The sequence below is a fragment of the Trematomus bernacchii genome, unplaced genomic scaffold (genome assembly GCF_902827165.1).
Source record: "Trematomus bernacchii unplaced genomic scaffold, fTreBer1.1, whole genome shotgun sequence".
NCBI classification, from domain to species: Eukaryota; Metazoa; Chordata; class Actinopteri; order Perciformes; family Nototheniidae; genus Trematomus; species Trematomus bernacchii.
The window spans coordinates 137701-157333 of NW_022987857.1; the positions used below are offsets into that span (position 1 = coordinate 137701).

Sequence of the window (19633 nt, forward strand, 5' to 3'; positions counted from 1 at the left end):
TGTGTGTGTGTGTGTGTGTGTGTGTGTGTGTGTGTGTGTGTGTGTGTGTGTGTGTGTGTGTGTGTGTGTGTGTGTGTGTGTGTGTGTGTGTGTGTGTGTGTGTGTGTGTGTGTGTGTGTGTGTGTGTGTGTGTGTGTGTGTGTGTGTGTGTGTGTGTGTGTGTGTGTGTGTGTGTGTGTGTGTGTGTGTGTGTGTGTGTGTGTGTGTTTGTGTGTGTGTGTGTGTGTGTGTGTGTGTGTGTAGGAGGTGTGTGTTCTCTGGGAGCAGGTGGAGAGGCAGGTGAAGCTGAAGGAGATCAGGATCCAGGAGCTGAACCACAAACTGACTGAATCTGAGACTCAACGAACCGCAGAGGTCAGCAGAGTCCCATGGGGGGGGGGGGGGGGGGAAGAGTTCAGATACATTTAAAAAGCACAGTCTGAGACTCAGGTCCAGTTTGTTTACTCCCAGTCAAGGTGTTGACAGGTGTTCTTTATTCAGTGAAGTCCATCAGGGAATGTACCACAGTGTTGTTGTAGTATCTGGAGAATCGTCTAATAACACGTGCGTTTACATGTGACGGTGTTTGTCTGCAGATCAGAGCTGTGCTCAGGAAGTACCTCCACCTGCTGCAGAAGATCAGCTACCTGCCTCCACCTGATGTCTGCCGGCTGATCCACACCGAGGCCACGGTAACTCCCTGACCTCTGACCCCTGACCAATAACCCCTGACCCCTGACTTTCTTTAGTTGACAGGAACACATTTTCAGTTCTGTTCCTGTGAGGGTTCAGGGCTGACTTTTCGCAGACTTTGACGCCAGGTTCGGTCACTGCCCCCTTCTTTTTGTCCTCCCTGAACAAAAAGAAGTGAGGACAAAGAAGGGGGCACAAAGAAGGGGGCACAAAGAAGGGGGCACACTCGGTTTTTGCTTTGGTGTGCAGGGCCTTCTGGCCAGCGAGACGGCATTCCTGCACTCACAAGCACAAACAACCGTCAGAGACTTCTTGTCAGAGACTTCTTGTCAGAGACCCTCTCCTCCCCCGGGTAGAGCTCCAACAGAGCGGCTCCAGAGCATCCCTAACCTTTGGGAACTCCAGGAAAGGTGAGAGTCCAGCCCCTCTCCAGGAGTTTGGTTCCAGACCAAGACCGAATCCCTGACCCCGTATGAATCAGCCAGCAAGGAGTTTGGAACCAAAGCGTGAGCCGGTGCTTGAGCGGTACCAACTAGATACAGTTGGGTTGAACTCCACACGCTGCAAACTAAATGCTGACCCATTCCACTCAATAACATGGACCATATCACCATTACAAACTAATAACTGATGCAGTGCCTGAGGGTTCAGGGTTTATGTTGTACATTGTGATGGGCCCTCAAGTCTTCCTGTCTGTGTCTCAGATGTTGAACCAGTCTCTCCTCTCAAACCGACGCAGCGTCGCACGTCTGCTGCTGCGCCTCCAAGAGGAGAACCTGCAGCAGGAGAACCTCCTCCGTCTGCACTGGGAGGAAAGCCTGGACCGCTGGAGGAGGAGCAGAGTCACCCAGGTTATAGACCGCTTCAGGTGGGTGGAGAACCAGGTTACAGACCGCTTCAGGTGGGTGGAGAACCAGGTTACAGACCGCTTCAGGTGGGTGGAGAACCAGGTTATAGACCGCTTCAGGTGGAGGGAACCAGGTCATAGACCGCTTCAGGTGGGTGGAGAACCAGGTTATAGACCGCTTCAGGTGGGTGAGGAACCAGGTCATAGACCGCTTCAGGTGGGTGAGGAACCAGGTCATAGACCGCTTCAGGTGGAGGGAACCAGGTCATAGACCGCTTCAGGTGGGTGGAGAACCAGGTTATAGACCGCTTCAGGTGGGTGAGGAACCAGGTCATAGACCGCTTCAGGTGGAGGGAACCAGGTCATAGACCGCTTCAGGTGGGTGAGGAAACAGGTCATAGACCGCTTCAGGTGGGTGGAGAACCAGGTTATAGACCGCTTCAGGTGGGTGGAGAACCAGGTCATAGACCGCTTCAGGTGGAGGGAACCAGGTCATAGACCGCTTCAGGTGGGTGAGGAACCAGGTTATAGACCGCTTCAGGTGGGGGAGGAACCAGGTCATAGACCGCTTCAGGTGGGGGAGGAACCAGGTTATAGACCGCTTCAGGTGGGTGAGGATCCAGGTTATAGACCGCTTCAGGTGGGGGAGGAACCAGGTTATAGACCGCTTCAGGTGGAGGGAACCAGGTTATAGACCGCTTCAGGTGGGTGGAGAACCAGGTTATAGACCGCTTCAGGTGGAGGGAACCAGGTCATAGACCGCTTCAGGTGGGTGGAGAACCAGGTTATAGACCGCTTCAGGTGGGTGAGGAACCAGGTCATAGACCGCTTCAGGTGGAGGGAACCAGGTCATAGACCGCTTCAGGTGGGTGGAGAACCAGGTTACAGACCGCTTCAGGTGGGTGGAGAACCAGGTTACAGACCGCTTCAGGTGGGTGGAGAACCAGGTTATAGACCGCTTCAGGTGGAGGGAACCAGGTCATAGACCGCTTCAGGTGGGTGGAGAACCAGGTTATAGACCGCTTCAGGTGGGTGAGGAACCAGGTCATAGACCGCTTCAGGTGGGTGGAGAACCAGGTTATAGACCGCTTCAGGTGGGTGGAGAACCAGGTCATAGACCGCTTCAGGTGGAGGGAACCAGGTCATAGACCGCTTCAGGTGGGTGAGGAACCAGGTTATAGACCGCTTCAGGTGGGTGGAGAACCAGGTCATAGACCGCTTCAGGTGGGTGAGGAACCAGGTTATAGACCGCTTCAGGTGGGGGAGGAACCAGGTCATAGACCGCTTCAGGTGGGGGAGGAACCAGGTTATAGACCGCTTCAGGTGGGTGAGGAACCAGGTTATAGACCGCTTCAGGTGGGGGAGGAACCAGGTTATAGACCGCTTCAGGTGGAGGGAACCAGGTTATAGACCGCTTCAGGTGGGTGGAGAACCAGGTTATAGACCGCTTCAGGTGGAGGGAACCAGGTCATAGACCGCTTCAGGTGGGTGGAGAACCAGGTTATAGACCGCTTCAGGTGGGTGAGGAACCAGGTCATAGACCGCTTCAGGTGGAGGGAACCAGGTCATAGACCGCTTCAGGTGGGTGGAGAACCAGGTTATAGACCGCTTCAGGTGGGTGAGGAACCAGGTCATAGACCGCTTCAGGTGGAGGGAACCAGGTCATAGACCGCTTCAGGTGGGTGAGGAACCAGGTCATAGACCGCTTCAGGTGGGTGGAGAACCAGGTTATAGACCGCTTCAGGTGGGTGGAGAACCAGGTCATAGACCGCTTCAGGTGGAGGGAACCAGGTCATAGACCGCTTCAGGTGGGTGAGGAACCAGGTCATAGACCGCTTCAGGTGGGGGAGGAACCAGGTCATAGACCGCTTCAGGTGGGGGAGGAACCAGGTTATAGACCGCTTCAGGTGGAGGGAACCAGGTTATAGACCGCTTCAGGTGGGGGAGGAACCAGGTTATAGACTGCTTCAGGTGGAGGGAACCAGGTTATAGACCGCTTCAGGTGGAGGGAACCAGGTTATAGACCGCTTCAGGTGGGGGAGGAACCAGGTTATAGACCGCTTCAGGTGGAGGGAACCAGGTTATAGACCGCTTCAGGTGGGGGAGGAACCAGGTTATAGACTGCTTCAGGTGGAGGGAACCAGGTTATAGACCGCTTCAGGTGGAGGGAACCAGGTTATAGACCGCTTCAGGTGGGGGAGGAACCAGGCTATAGATTGCTTCAGGTGGAGGGAACCAGGTTATAGACCGCTTCAGGTGGGTGAGGAACCAGGTTATAGACCGCTTCAGGTGGGTGAGGAACCAGGTTATAGACCGCTTCAGGTGGGTGAGGAACCAGGTTATAGACCGCTTCAAGTGGGTGAGGAACCAGGTTATAGACCGCTTCAGGTGGGTGAGGAACCAGATTATAGACCGCTTCAGGTGGAGGGAACCAGGTTATAGACCGCTTCAGGTGGGTGAGGAACCAGGTTATAGACTGCTTCAGGTGGGTGAGGAACCAAGTTATAGATTGCTTCAGGTGGGTGAGGAACCAGATTATAGACTGCTTCAGGTGGGTGAGGAACCAGATTATAGACTGCTTCAGGTGGGTGAGGAACCAGGTTATAGACCGCTTCAGGTGGGGGAGGAACCAGGTTATAGACCGCTTCAGGTGGAGGGAACCAGGTTATAGACCGCTTCAGGTGGGTGAGGAACCAGGTCATAGACCGCTTCAGGTGGAGGGAACCAGGTCATAGACCGCTTCAGGTGGGTGAGGAACCAGGTCATAGACCGCTTCAGGTGGAGGGAACCAGGTCATAGACCGCTTCAGGTGGAGGGAACCAGGTTATAGACCGCTTCAGGTGGGTGAGGAACCAGGTCATAGACCGCTTCAGGTGGGTGGAGAACCAGGTTATAGACCGCTTCAGGTGGGTGGAGAACCAGGTCATAGACCGCTTCAGGTGGAGGGAACCAGGTCATAGACCGCTTCAGGTGGGGGAGGAACCAGGTTATAGACCGCTTCAGGTGGGTGGAGAACCAGGTTATAGACCGCTTCAGGTGGGTGGAGAACCAGGTCATAGACCGCTTCAGGTGGAGGGAACCAGGTCATAGACCGCTTCAGGTGGGGGAGGAACCAGGTTATAGACCGCTTCAGGTGGGTGAGGAACCAGGTTATAGACTGCTTCAGGTGGGGGAGGAACCAGGTTATAGACCGCTTCAGGTGGAGGGAACCAGGTTATAGACCGCTTCAGGTGGGTGAGGAACCAGGTCATAGACCGCTTCAGGTGGAGGGAACCAGGTCATAGACCGCTTCAGGTGGGTGAGGAAACAGGTCATAGACCGCTTCAGGTGGGTGGAGAACCAGGTTATAGACCGCTTCAGGTGGGTGGAGAACCAGGTCATAGACCGCTTCAGGTGGAGGGAACCAGGTCATAGACCGCTTCAGGTGGGTGAGGAACCAGGTTATAGACCGCTTCAGGTGGGGGAGGAACCAGGTCATAGACCGCTTCAGGTGGGGGAGGAACCAGGTTATAGACCGCTTCAGGTGGGTGGAGAACCAGGTCATAGACCGCTTCAGGTGGAGGGAACCAGGTCATAGACCGCTTCAGGTGGGTGAGGAACCAGGTTATAGACCGCTTCAGGTGGGGGAGGAACCAGGTCATAGACCGCTTCAGGTGGGGGAGGAACCAGGTTATAGACCGCTTCAGGTGGGTGAGGAACCAGGTTATAGACCGCTTCAGGTGGGGGAGGAACCAGGTTATAGACCGCTTCAGGTGGAGGGAACCAGGTTATAGACCGTTTCAGGTGGGTGGAGAACCAGGTTATAGACCGCTTCAGGTGGAGGGAACCAGGTCATAGACCGCTTCAGGTGGGTGGAGAACCAGGTTATAGACCGCTTCAGGTGGGTGAGGAACCAGGTCATAGACCGCTTCAGGTGGAGGGAACCAGGTCATAGACCGCTTCAGGTGGGTGGAGAACCAGGTTACAGACTGCTTCAGGTGGGTAGAGAACCAGGTTACAGACCGCTTCAGGTGGGTGGAGAACCAGGTTATAGACCGCTTCAGGTGGAGGGAACCAGGTCATAGACCGCTTCAGGTGGGTGGAGAACCAGGTTATAGACCGCTTCAGGTGGGTGAGGATCCAGGTCATAGACCGCTTCAGGTGGGTGGAGAACCAGGTTATAGACCGCTTCAGGTGGGTGGAGAACCAGGTCATAGACCGCTTCAGGTGGAGGGAACCAGGTCATAGACCGCTTCAGGTGGGTGAGGAACCAGGTCATAGACCGCTTCAGGTGGGTGAGGAACCAGGTCATAGACCGCTTCAGGTGGAGGGAACCAGGTCATAGACCGCTTCAGGTGGGTGGAGAACCAGGTTATAGACCTTTTCAGGTGGGTGAGGAACCAGGTTATAGACCGCTTCAGGTGGAGGGAACCAGGTCATAGACCGCTTCAGGTGGGTGGAGAACCAGGTTATAGACCGCTTCAGGTGGGTGGAGAACCAGGTTATAGACCGCTTCAGGTGGAGGGAACCAGGTTATAGACCGCTTCAGGTGGGTGAGGAACCAGGTCATAGACCGCTTCAGGTGGGTGGAGAACCAGGTTATAGACCGCTTCAGGTGGGTGGAGAACCAGGTCATAGACCGCTTCAGGTGGGTGAGTAACCAGGTCATAGACCGCTTCAGGTGGGTGGAGAACCAGGTTATAGACCGCTTCAGGTGGGTGGAGAACCAGGTTATAGACCGCTTCAGGTGGGTGAGTAACCAGGTCATAGACCGCTTCAGGTGGGTGGAGAACCAGGTTATAGACCGCTTCAGGTGGGTGGAGAACCAGGTCATAGACCGCTTCAGGTGGAGGGAACCAGGTCATAGACCGCTTCAGGTGGGTGAGGAACCAGGTTTAAGACCGCTTCAGGTGGGTGAGGAACCAGGTTATAGACTGCTTCAGGTGGGGGAGGAACCAGGTTATAGACCGCTTCAGGTGGAGGGAACCAGGTTATAGACCGCTTCAGGTGGGTGAGGAACCAGGTCATAGACCGCTTCAGGTGGAGGGAACCAGGTCATAGACCGCTTCAGGTGGGTGAGGAAACAGGTCATAGACCGCTTCAGGTGGGTGGAGAACCAGGTTATAGACCGCTTCAGGTGGGTGGAGAACCAGGTCATAGACCGCTTCAGGTGGAGGGAACCAGGTCATAGACCGCTTCAGGTGGGTGAGGAACCAGGTTATAGACCGCTTCAGGTGGGGGAGGAACCAGGTTATAGACCGCTTCAGGTGGGGGAGGAACCAGGTTATAGACCGCTTCAGGTGGGTGGAGAACCAGGTCATAGACCGCTTCAGGTGGAGGGAACCAGGTCATAGACCGCTTCAGGTGGGTGAGGAACCAGGTTATAGACCGCTTCAGGTGGGGGAGGAACCAGGTCATAGACCGCTTCAGGTGGGGGAGGAACCAGGTTATAGACCGCTTCAGGTGGGTGAGGAACCAGGTTATAGACCGCTTCAGGTGGGGGAGGAACCAGGTTATAGACCGCTTCAGGTGGAGGGAACCAGGTTATAGACCGCTTCAGGTGGGTGGAGAACCAGGTTATAGACCGCTTCAGGTGGAGGGAACCAGGTCATAGACCGCTTCAGGTGGGTGGAGAACCAGGTTATAGACCGCTTCAGGTGGGTGAGGAACCAGGTCATAGACCGCTTCAGGTGGAGGGAACCAGGTCATAGACCGCTTCAGGTGGGTGGAGAACCAGGTTACAGACTGCTTCAGGTGGGTAGAGAACCAGGTTACAGACCGCTTCAGGTGGGTGGAGAACCAGGTTATAGACCGCTTCAGGTGGAGGGAACCAGGTCATAGACCGCTTCAGGTGGGTGGAGAACCAGGTTATAGACCGCTTCAGGTGGGTGAGGATCCAGGTCATAGACCGCTTCAGGTGGGTGGAGAACCAGGTTATAGACCGCTTCAGGTGGGTGGAGAACCAGGTCATAGACCGCTTCAGGTGGAGGGAACCAGGTCATAGACCGCTTCAGGTGGGTGAGGAACCAGGTCATAGACCGCTTCAGGTGGGTGAGGAACCAGGTCATAGACCGCTTCAGGTGGAGGGAACCAGGTCATAGACCGCTTCAGGTGGGTGGAGAACCAGGTTATAGACCTTTTCAGGTGGGTGAGGAACCAGGTTATAGACCGCTTCAGGTGGAGGGAACCAGGTCATAGACCGCTTCAGGTGGGTGGAGAACCAGGTTATAGACCGCTTCAGGTGGGTGGAGAACCAGGTTATAGACCGCTTCAGGTGGAGGGAACCAGGTCATAGACCGCTTCAGGTGGGTGGAGAACCAGGTTATAGACCGCTTCAGGTGGGGGAGGAACCAGGTCATAGACCGCTTCAGGTGGGGGAGGAACCAGGTTATAGACCGCTTCAGGTGGGTGGGGAACCAGGTCATAGACCGCTTCAGGTGGAGGGAACCAGGTCATAGACCGCTTCAGGTGGGTGGAGAACCAGGTTATAGACCGCTTCATGTGGGTGAGGAACCAGGTCATAGACCGCTTCAGGTGGGTGGAGAACCAGGTTATAGACCGCTTCAGGTGGGTGGAGAACCAGGTTATAGACCGCTTCAGGTGGAGGGAACCAGGTCATAGACCGCTTCAGGTGGGTGGAGAACCAGGTTATAGACCGCTTCATGTGGGTGAGGAACCAGGTCATAGACCGCTTCAGGTGGAGGGAACCAGGTCATAGACCGCTTCAGGTGGGTGAGGAACCAGGTTATAGACCGCTTCAGGTGGGGGAGGAACCAGGTCATAGACCGCTTCAGGTGGGGGAGGAACCAGGTTATAGACCGCTTCAGGTGGGTGGGGAACCAGGTCATAGACCGCTTCAGGTGGAGGGAACCAGGTCATAGACCGCTTCAGGTGGGTGAGGAACCAGGTTATAGACCGCTTCAGGTGGGGGAGGAACCAGGTCATAGACCGCTTCAGGTGGGGGAGGAACCAGGTTATAGACCGCTTCAGGTGGGTGAGGAACCAGGTTATAGACCGCTTCAGGTGGGGGAGGAACCAGGTTATAGACCGCTTCAGGTGGAGGGAACCAGGTTATAGACCGCTTCAGGTGGGTGGAGAACCAGGTTATAGACCGCTTCAGGTGGAGGGAACCAGGTCATAGACCGCTTCAGGTGGGTGAGGAAACAGGTCATAGACCGCTTCAGGTGGGTGGAGAACCAGGTTATAGACCGCTTCAGGTGGGTGGAGAACCAGGTCATAGACCGCTTCAGGTGGAGGGAACCAGGTCATAGACCGCTTCAGGTGGGTGAGGAACCAGGTTATAGACCTTTTCAGGTGGGTGAGGAACCAGGTTATAGACCGCTTCAGGTGGGGGAGGAACCAGGTCATAGACCGCTTCAGGTGGGGGAGGAACCAGGTTATAGACCGCTTCAGGTGGGTGAGGAACCAGGTTATAGACCGCTTCAGGTGGGGGAGGAACCAGGTTATAGACCGCTTCAGGTGGAGGGAACCAGGTTATAGACCGCTTCAGGTGGGTTGAGAACCAGGTTATAGACCGCTTCAGGTGGAGGGAACCAGGTCATAGACCGCTTCAGGTGGAGGGAACCAGGTCATAGACCGCTTCAGGTGGGTGAGGAACCAGGTTATAGACCGCTTCAGGTGGGGGAGGAACCAGGTCATAGACCGCTTCAGGTGGGGGAGGAACCAGGTTATAGACCGCTTCAGGTGGGTGGGGAACCAGGTCATAGACCGCTTCAGGTGGAGGGAACCAGGTCATAGACCGCTTCAGGTGGGTGAGGAACCAGGTTATAGACCGCTTCAGGTGGGGGAGGAACCAGGTCATAGACCGCTTCAGGTGGGGGAGGAACCAGGTTATAGACCGCTTCAGGTGGGTGAGGAACCAGGTTATAGACCGCTTCAGGTGGGGGAGGAACCAGGTTATAGACCGCTTCAGGTGGAGGGAACCAGGTTATAGACCGCTTCAGGTGGGTGGAGAACCAGGTTATAGACCGCTTCAGGTGGAGGGAACCAGGTCATAGACCGCTTCAGGTGGGTGAGGAAACAGGTCATAGACCGCTTCAGGTGGGTGGAGAACCAGGTTATAGACCACTTCAGGTGGGTGGAGAACCAGGTCATAGACCGCTTCAGGTGGAGGGAACCAGGTCATAGACCGCTTCAGGTGGGTGAGGAACCAGGTTATAGACCTTTTCAGGTGGGTGAGGAACCAGGTTATAGACCGCTTCAGGTGGGGGAGGAACCAGGTCATAGACCGCTTCAGGTGGGGGAGGAACCAGGTTATAGACCGCTTCAGGTGGGTGAGGAACCAGGTTATAGACCGCTTCAGGTGGGGGAGGAACCAGGTTATAGACCGCTTCAGGTGGAGGGAACCAGGTTATAGACCGCTTCAGGTGGGTGGAGAACCAGGTTATAGACCGCTTCAGGTGGAGGGAACCAGGTCATAGACCGCTTCAGGTGGGTGGAGAACCAGGTTATAGACCGCTTCAGGTGGGTGGAGAACCAGGTTACAGACTGCTTCAGGTGGGTGGAGAACCAGGTTACAGACCGCTTCAGGTGGGTGGAGAACCAGGTTATAGACCGCTTCAGGTGGGTGGAGAACCAGGTTACAGACTGCTTCAGGTGGGTGGAGAACCAGGTTACAGACCGCTTCAGGTGGGTGGAGAACCAGGTTATAGACCGCTTCAGGTGGAGGGAACCAGGTCATAGACCGCTTCAGGTGGGTGGAGAACCAGGTTATAGACCGCTTCAGGTGGGTGAGGAACCAGGTCATAGACCGCTTCAGGTGGGTGGAGAACCAGGTTATAGACCGCTTCAGGTGGGTGGAGAACCAGGTCATAGACCGCTTCAGGTGGAGGGAACCAGGTCATAGACCGCTTCAGGTGGGTGAGGAACCAGGTTATAGACCGCTTCAGGTGGGGGAGGAACCAGGTCATAGACCGCTTCAGGTGGGGGAGGAACCAGGTCATAGACCGCTTCAGGTGGAGGGAACCAGGTCATAGACCGCTTCAGGTGGGTGGAGAACCAGGTTATAGACCTTTTCAGGTGGGTGAGGAACCAGGTTATAGACCGCTTCAGGTGGAGGGAACCAGGTCATAGACCGCTTCAGGTGGGTGGAGAATCAGGTTATAGACCGCTTCAGGTGGGTGGAGAACCAGGTTATAGACCGCTTCAGGTGGAGGGAACCAGGTCATAGACCGCTTCAGGTGGGTGAAGAACCAGGTTATAGACCGCTTCATGTGGGTGAGGAACCAGGTCATAGACCGCTTCAGGTGGAGGGAACCAGGTCATAGACCGCTTCAGGTGGGTGGAGAACCAGGTTATAGACCGCTTCAGGTGGGTGAGGAACCAGGTCATAGACCGCTTCAGGTGGGTGAGGAACCAGGTTATAGACCGCTTCAGGTGGGGGAGGAACCAGGTTATAGACCGCTTCAGGTGGAGGGAACCAGGTTATAGACCGCTTCAGGTTGGGGAGGAACCAGGTTATAGACCGCTTCAGGTGGGTGAGGAACCAGGTTATAGACCGCTTCAGGTGGGTGAGGAACCAGGTTATAGACTGCTTCAGGTGGGTGAGGAACCAGGTTATAGACTGCTTCAGGTGGGTGAGGAACCAGGTTATAGACCGCTTCAGGTGAGTGAGGAACCAGGTTATAGACTGCTTCAGGTGGGTGAGGAACCAGGTTATAGATTGCTTCAGGTGGAGGGAACCAGGTTATAGACCGCTTCAGGTGGGTGAGGAACCAGATTATAGACTGCTTCAGGTGGGTGAGGAACCAGATTATAGACTGCTTCAGGTGGGTGAGGAACCAGGTTATAGACCGCTTCAGGTGGGTGAGGAACCAGGTTATAGACTGCTTCAGGTGGGTGAGGAACCAGGTTATAGACTGCTTCAGGTGGGTGAGGAACCAGGTTATAGACCGCTTCAGGTGGGGGAGGAACCAGGTCATAGACCGCTTCAGGTGGGGGAGGAACCAGGTTATAGACCGCTTCAGGTGGGTGGGGAACCAGGTCATAGACCGCTTCAGGTGGGTGGAGAACCAGGTTATAGACCGCTTCATGTGGGTGAGGAACCAGGTCATAGACCGCTTCAGGTGGGTGGAGAACCAGGTTATAGACCGCTTCAGGTGGAGGGAACCAGGTCATAGACCGCTTCAGGTGGGTGGAGAACCAGGTTATAGACCGCTTCATGTGGGTGAGGAACCAGGTCATAGACCGCTTCAGGTGGAGGGAACCAGGTCATAGACCGCTTCAGGTGGGTGAGGAACCAGGTTATAGACCCCTTCAGGTGGGGGAGGAACCAGGTCATAGACCGCTTCAGGTGGGGGAGGAACCAGGTTATAGACCGCTTCAGGTGGGTGGGGAACCAGGTCATAGACCGCTTCAGGTGGAGGGAACCAGGTCATAGACCGCTTCAGGTGGGTGAGGAACCAGGTTATAGACCGCTTCAGGTGGGGGAGGAACCAGGTCATAGACTGCTTCAGGTGGGTGAGGAACCAGGTTATAGATTGCTTCAGGTGGAGGGAACCAGGTTATAGACCGCTTCAGGTGGGTGAGGAACCAGATTATAGACTGCTTCAGGTGGGTGAGGAACCAGATTATAGACTGCTTCAGGTGGGTGAGGAACCAGGTTATAGACCGCTTCAGGTGGGTGAGGAACCAGGTTATAGACTGCTTCAGGTGGGTGAGGAACCATGTTATAGACTGCTTCAGGTGGGTGAGGAACCAGGTTATAGACCGCTTCAGGTGGGGGAGGAACCAGGTCATAGACCGCTTCAGGTGGGGGAGGAACCAGGTTATAGATTGCTTCAGGTGGAGGGAACCAGGTTATAGACCGCTTCAGGTGGGTGAGGAACCAGATTATAGACTGCTTCAGGTGGGTGAGGAACCAGATTATAGACTGCTTCAGGTGGGTGAGGAACCAGGTTATAGACCGCTTCAGGTGGGTGAGGAACCAGGTTATAGACTGCTTCAGGTGGGTGAGGAACCAGGTTATAGACTGCTTCAGGTGGGTGAGGAACCAGGTTATAGACTGCTTCAGGTGGGTGAGGAACCAGGTTATAGACTGCTTGAGGTGGGTGAGGAACCAGGTTATAGACTGCTTCAGGTGGAGGGAACCAGGTTATAGACTGCTTCAGGTGGGTGAGGAACCAGGTTATAGACAGCTTCAGGTGGGTGAGGAATCAGGTTATAGACTGCTTCAGGTGGGTGAGGAACCAGGTTATAGACTTCTTCAGGTGGGTGAGGAACCAGGTTATAGACTGCTTCAGGTGGGTGAGGAACCAGGTTATAGACCGCTTCAGGTGGGTGAGGAACCAGGTTATAGACTGCTTCAGGTGGGTGAGGAACCAGGTTATAGACCGCTTCAGGTGGGTGAGGAACCAGGTTATAGACTGCTTCAGGTGGGTGAGGAACCAGGTTATAGACTGCTTCAGGTGGGTGGAGAACCAGGTTATAGACTGCTTCAGGTGGGTGAGGAACCAGGTTATAGACTGCTTCAGGTGGGTGAGGAACCAGGTTATAGACTGCTTCAGGTGGGTGGAGAACCAGGTTATAGACTGCTTCAGGTGGGTGAGGAACCAGGTTATAGACTGCTTCAGGTGGGTGAGGAACCAGGTTATAGACTGCTTCAGGTGGGTGGAGAACCAGGTTATAGACTGCTTCATGTGGGTGAGGAACCAGGTTATAGACTGCTTCAGGTGGATAAAATAAGGTCTGAGACACAGAAAGTGCTGATGAAAACAGTTCAAGTGTGTTTGTGTTGCAGGGCTCTCTGCAGCAGTGAGGGGGAGCCGCTGCTACAGAAGCTGAAACCAGATCTGACAAAACATCGTGAAGACATGGTCTACAGGATCTGGTGAGATGTTCAAACCAGAACCACCAGTCTGACCACAGAGCTGCTGTAGAAAGCTATGCTAACATGCTAACATGGAGCTGCTGCTGCTTCTTGCAACTCATTGGTACATCTATATCAGGAAAAGTGACCAATCAGTGTCTCTGTTTCAGCTTTCTGGTCCCACCCTCCTGCTCCACTGTCCTGGTCTCTGATTGGTTCAACCAGCTGTCAGCCATCAATCAACAGATCGGTAACACACCTCAGTACACACACACACACACACACACACACACACACACACACACACACACACACACACACACACACACACACACACACACACACACACACACACAGGGATGTTCAGGTTCCCATGTCTAGATTGATAGTGAAGTGTGTGTGTGTGTGTGTGTGTGTGTGTGTGTGTGTGTGTGTGTGTGTGTGTGTGTGTGTGTGTGTGTGTGTGTGTGTGTGTGTGTGTGTGTGTGTGTGTGTGTGTGTGTGTGTGTGTGTGTGTGTGTGTGTGTGTGTGTGTGTGTGTGTGTGTGTGTGTGTGTGTGTGTGTGTGTGTGTGTGTGTGTGTGTGTGTGTGTGTGTGTGTGTGTGTGTGTGTGTGTGTGTTATAGACGCTCTTCACACTGACTTCCTGCATCAGCTGCGTTGTTGTTATGAACAGCAGTGGCAGGATGGACTGGCAGAGGTGGAGCGCTGTGAGGTGAACACATTATATTACACCAGATTATATATATATATATATTATGATTTTTTAAACATTATTATTATTATTTGATCTCTCCTGCAGGAGGCGCTGTCAGCTCTGCAGCTGTCAGAGCAGGAAGTGAGTGACATCATCAACTCTCAGCTCCTCACTCTGATTGGACAAAGCCAAAGTCAGGTTGAAGAGCGATTGGCTGCTTTAGAGGTCAGTCCCCCTACCTGTCTGTCTGTAACCTGTCTCTCCCTCTACCGGTCTGTCTGTAACCTGTCTCTCCCTCTACCGGTCTGTCTGTAACCGGTCTGTCTGTAACCTGTCTCTCCCTCTACCTGTCTGTCTGTAACCAGTCTGTCTGTAACCAGTCTCTCTCTCTACCGGTCTGTCTGTAACCTGTCTCTCCCTCTACCGGTCTGTCTGTAACCGGTCTGTCTGTAACCTGTCTCTCCCTCTACCGGTCTGTCTGTAACCTGTCTCTCCCTCTACCGGTCTGTCTGTAACCGGTCTGTCTGTAACCGGTCTGTCTGTAACCGGTCTGTCTGTAACCTGTCTCTCCCTCTACCGGTCTGTCTGTAATCGGTCTGTCTGTAACCGGTCTGTCTGTAACCGGTCTGTCTGTAACCTGTCTGTCTGTAACCTGTCTCTCCCTCTACCGGTCTGTCTGTAACCGGTCTGTCTGTAACCTGTCTGTAACCGGTCTGTCTGTAACCTGTCTCTCCCTCTACCGGTCTGTTTGTAACCGGTCTGTCTGTAACCTGTCTGTCTGTAACCTGTCTGTCTGTAACCTGTCTGTCTGTAACCTGTCTCTCCCTCTACCGGTCTGTCTGTAACCGGTCTGTCTGTAACCGGTCTGTCTGTAACCGGTCTGTCTGTAACCTGTCTGTCTGTAACCGGTCTGTCTGTAACCGGTCTGTCTGTAACCTGTCTGTCTGTAACCTGTCTGTCTGTAACCTGTCTCTCCCTCTACCTGTCTGTCTGTAACCTATCTGTAATCTGTCTGTAACTTGTCTGTCTGTCTGTAACCTGTCTGTAACCTGTCTGTAGGGGTGCATACCGGTTCCCGGTATTACCGAAATACCGGTTACTGGTGGCTACGGTATACCGTACCGAAATCAGATCCGGTTTTCGATACTTTTTTTTTATTTAATTTTTTTACTTTTTTTTTACTTTTTTTTTTAATAAAAGTGTGGCATAATATCCTTAAACTTGTGCCCAAACCGTCGGAATTACGATGTCAATTTCGCAGTGAAACTCCGCAACCAAGTCACTTTTGAAAATCTAAAGTGTGGCTGCATATGACTACCAGTCTGAATGGTGGGGTCTGTAACCACTGCCTGTCTGAATGGTGGGGTCTGTAACCACTGCCTGTCTGAATGGTGGGGTCTGTAACCACTGCCAGTCTGAATGGTGGGGTCTGTAACCACTGCCAGTCTGAATGGTGGGGTCTGTAAACCACTGCCAGTCTGAATGGTGGGGTCTGTAACCACTGCCAGTCTGAATGGTGGGGTCTGTAACCACTGCCAGTCTGAATGGTGGGGTCTGTAACCACTACCAGTCTGAATGGTGGGGTCTGTAACCACTGCCAGTCTGAATGGTGGGGTCTGTAACCACTACCAGTCTGAATGGTGGGGTCTGTAACCACTGCCAGTCTGAATGGTGGGGTCTGTAACCACTGCCCTGTCTGAATGGTGGGGTCTGTAACCACTGCCTGTCTGAATGGTGGGGTCTGTAACCACTGCCAGTCTGAATGGTGGGGTCTGTAACCACTGCCATGTCTGAATGGTGGGGTCTGTAACCACTGCCTGTCTGAATGGTGGGGTCTGTAACCACTGCCAGTCTGAATGGTGGGGTCTGTAACCACTGCCAGTCTGAATGGTGGGGTCTGTAACACCACTGCCAGTCTGAATGGTGGGTCCTGTAACCACTGCCAGTCTGAATGGTGGGGTCTGTAACCACTGCCAGTCTGAATGGTGGGGTCTGTAACCACTGCCAGTCGAATGGTGGGGTCTGTAACCACTGCCAGTCTGAATGGTGGGGTCTGTAACCACTACCAGTCTGAATGGTGGGGTCTGTAACCACTGCCAGTCTGAATGGTGGGGTCTGTAACCACTACCAGTCTGAATGGTGGGGTCTGTAACCACTGCCAGTCTGAATGGTGGGGTCTGTAACCACTGCCAGTCTGAATGGTGGGGTCTGTAACCACTGCCTGTCTGAATGGTGGGGTCTGTAACCACTACCAGTCTGAATGGTGGGGTCTGTAACCACTGCCTGTCTGAATGGTGGGGTCTGTAACCACTGCCAGTCTGAATGGTGGGGTCTGTAACCACTGCCTGTCTGAATGGTGGGGTCTGTAACCACTGCCTGTCTGAATGGTGGGGTCTGTAACCACTGCCAGTCTGAATGGTGGGGTCTGTAACCACTGCCAGTCTGAATGGTGGGGTCTGTAACCACTGCCAGTCTGAATGGTGGGGTCTGTAACCACTGCCAGTCTGAATGGTGGGGTCTGTAACCACTACCAGTCTGAATGGTGGGGTCTGTAACCACTGCCAGTCTGAATGGTGGGGTCTGTAACCACTACCAGTCTGAATGGTGGGGTCTGTAACCACTGCCAGTCTGAATGGTGGGGTCTGTAACCACTGCCAGTCTGAATGGTGGGGTCTGTAACCACTGCAAGAAGTTTATTTCTGGGAAAGGTGGCAACACATCCAATCTCCAACCAATGCTGTCTCGTATGGCAACCAAGTACCTTTGTGTTCAGGGAAGCAGCGTGCCAAGCGAGAGAGTGTTCAGTTTAGCAGGTGATATCCTACGCTGTGAAAGGGCCCGTTTGGATCCAGAGAGAGCAGATATGCTCATCTTCTTGAAGATGAATGCACAAAATTGAACTGTGATGGGATTAGTCTTTTTTCAGGCTCCTCCAACAGCGCAACACAATAAAACAGATCAAATAGAATAGTCTATAAATCATTGGAATATGATAAATTAGATAAATAGATATATTTTTGTTAAAGTTGCAAACAGGTGAATGTTATGGATGTTCTAGTTCAGGTGTTTAACAGTCTGATGGCCTGTGGGGACAATGAGTCTGGTGGTTTTAGTCCAGATGCTGCGGTGCAGTGTTCATTTTGGAAGCTGTTTCTGATTGAGTCTTTAGACGAAAATGGTTATTAGTTTTAGTCACATTTTAGTCATTTCTGTCCTTCATAGTTTTAGTCTAGTTTTAGTCAAAATGTTTTCTCTCTTTAAACCAATTCAGTTAGGCAAATACAGGAATCTGAAATCTGAATCAAGGTGACAGCACCAAGTGTTGAAAGTCGTAAAGCAACATTTCACTCTCTTTACACTTTACTTGTGTAATATCTAGGGATGGGTATCGTTAAGGTTTTCTACGGTACTGCTAGTCTTATCAATACTGCTTATCGATCCGGTACTTTAACGGTATTCTTGTATTTACTTTTGTTATTTTTTAAAGGGAAAAACTAACATTGTTAACCGAATTAATTGCTTTATTTAAATGTGAAATAAATGAAATATATATAATTATGTTAAAATATTGTACTGTACTTGAGTAAAATGTTGAGGTACTTGTACTTTACTGGAGTATTTAAATGTTATGCTACTGTGTACTTCTACTCCTCTACAGTTCATAGGTACATGGTGTACTTTTCCTCCACTACATGTATTAATACCTTCAGTTACTTCACAGATGTGGATGAATGATGTGAATTATAATCAAGTGTTAAATCAGACTTTAGTTCCACCTGGAGTAAATCCACAAGCTACCCTGCAGTATACAAAGTCCTTCAAACTAGCTGCACCTTTACCAGCTTTGAGAACACTTTCATGATCAATCATTATAAAACATATCATATATATTATTCTGAAATGGACCAATCTGCACAATGACTACTTTTACTGTCGCTACTTTCACTATATTTTGATGATCATACTTTGACTTGAGGAACTCTTCCTACACTATGGTATTTTTTTACTTAACTACAAGATCTGAGTACTTCTCCCACCTCTGCACACCTGATGTGATAATGTTACTCGGGCAACAGAGCTACGAGTTAAGGAAGTCGAAAATTGTGCATTTCTCCGACTGAATATGACGCCTTTTGGCCGGCTGTTTGGACAGACTACTCGTGTCAACGCGCTAACGCCAAAACATGGCAAACGAGCTTTGTCCACATCGAGCCTTGTAGAGTGTCTCTATACTCTCTGAACGCTCCGCTCTCTCTGTGTGCCGCTGCAGCGTGTCTGTGAGGCCCCGCCCCCGCACACAGAGAGACAGTTAGGCCCCGCCCCCCGCACACAGAGAGAGAGTGAGGCCCCGCCCCCCGCACACAGAGAGAGAGTGAGGGCCCGCCCCCCGCACACAGAGAGAGAAAGTGATCGCTCTTCTGGAGTGAAGAGAGCGGAAATAATGATATTGCAAGATAGAAACGTAAGATGCATTTTGACAGACCAGACGGACACTTTGGGGGAAAGACCCTGCATTTGTCCGATAGTCCACCATTAACACCTCAGTCCCGTCTCGTCTCGTCAACGAAAACTAAATACATTTCGTCAAAGTTTTCGTTATCAAGAATCTATGTTTAGCTCGTCATCGTCTCGTCTTAGTCGTGTAAAAAAGGTCGTTGACGAACATTTTTCGTCATAGTTTTCGTTGACGAAATTAACACTGATGCGGTACCCTCCAGGTCAGGGTACTCTCTATGGAGCACCTGTAGAAGGTCAGGATGCTCACCTGTAGAAGGTCAGGGTCCTCTCTATGGAGCACCTGTAGAAGGTCAGGGTCCTCTCTATGGAGCACCTGTAGAAGGTCAGGAGGCTCTCTATGGAGCACCTGTAGAAGTTCAGGGTCCTCTCTATGGAGCACCTGTAGAAGGTCAGGACCCTCTCTATGGAGCACCTGTAGAAGGTCAGGAGGCTCTCTATGGAGCACCTGTAGAAGTTCAGGGTCCTCTCTATGGAGCACCTGTAGAAGGTCAGGACCCTCTCTATGGAGCACCTGTAGAAGGTCAGGACCCTCTCTATGGAGCACCTGTAGAAGGTCAGGACCCTCTCTATGGAGCACCTGTAGAAGGTCAGGACCCTCTCTATGGAGCACCTGTGGAAGGTCAGGATGCTCTCTATGGTGCACCTGTAGAAGGTCAGGACCCTCTCTATGGAGCACCTGTAGAAGGTCAGGACCCTCTCTATGGAGCACCTGTAGAAGGTCAGGACCATCTCTATGGAGCACCTGTAGAAGGTCAGGACCCTCTCTATGGAGCACCTGTAGAAGGTCAGGACCCTCTCTATGGAGCACCTGTAGAAGGTCAGGAGGCTCTCTATGGAGCACCTGTAGAAGGTCAGGAGGCTCTCTATGGTGCACCTGTAGAAGGTCAGGAGGCTCTCTATGGTGCACCTGTAGAAGGTCAGGAGGCTCTCTATGGAGCACCTGTAGAAGGTCAGGGTCCTCTCTGTGGTGCACCTGTAGAAGGTCAGGAGGCTCTCTATGGTGCACCTGTAGAAGGTCAGGAGGCTCTCTATGGAGCACCTGTAGAAGGTCAGGGTCCTCTCTGTGGTGCACCTGTAGAAGGTCAGGAGGCTC

At 52.7% G+C, this 19633-nt stretch overlaps 1 protein-coding gene across 2 annotated transcripts in view; it reads left to right on the top strand.

Annotated features, from left to right (window-relative positions):
• ccdc180 (coiled-coil domain containing 180) overlaps positions 1-19633 on the top strand; it is a 53220-nt gene that overhangs the window by 7070 nt on the left and 26517 nt on the right. For both annotated transcript variants that reach the window (XM_034113495.1, XM_034113496.1), the window contains exons 6-12: positions 244-354; positions 576-671; positions 1377-1540; positions 13257-13346; positions 13496-13575; positions 13952-14040; positions 14128-14247. In XM_034113495.1, the coding sequence (XP_033969386.1) occupies positions 244-354; positions 576-671; positions 1377-1540; positions 13257-13346; positions 13496-13575; positions 13952-14040; positions 14128-14247 (750 nt within the window). The remainder of the gene's footprint in view (positions 1-243; positions 355-575; positions 672-1376; positions 1541-13256; positions 13347-13495; positions 13576-13951; positions 14041-14127; positions 14248-19633) is intronic.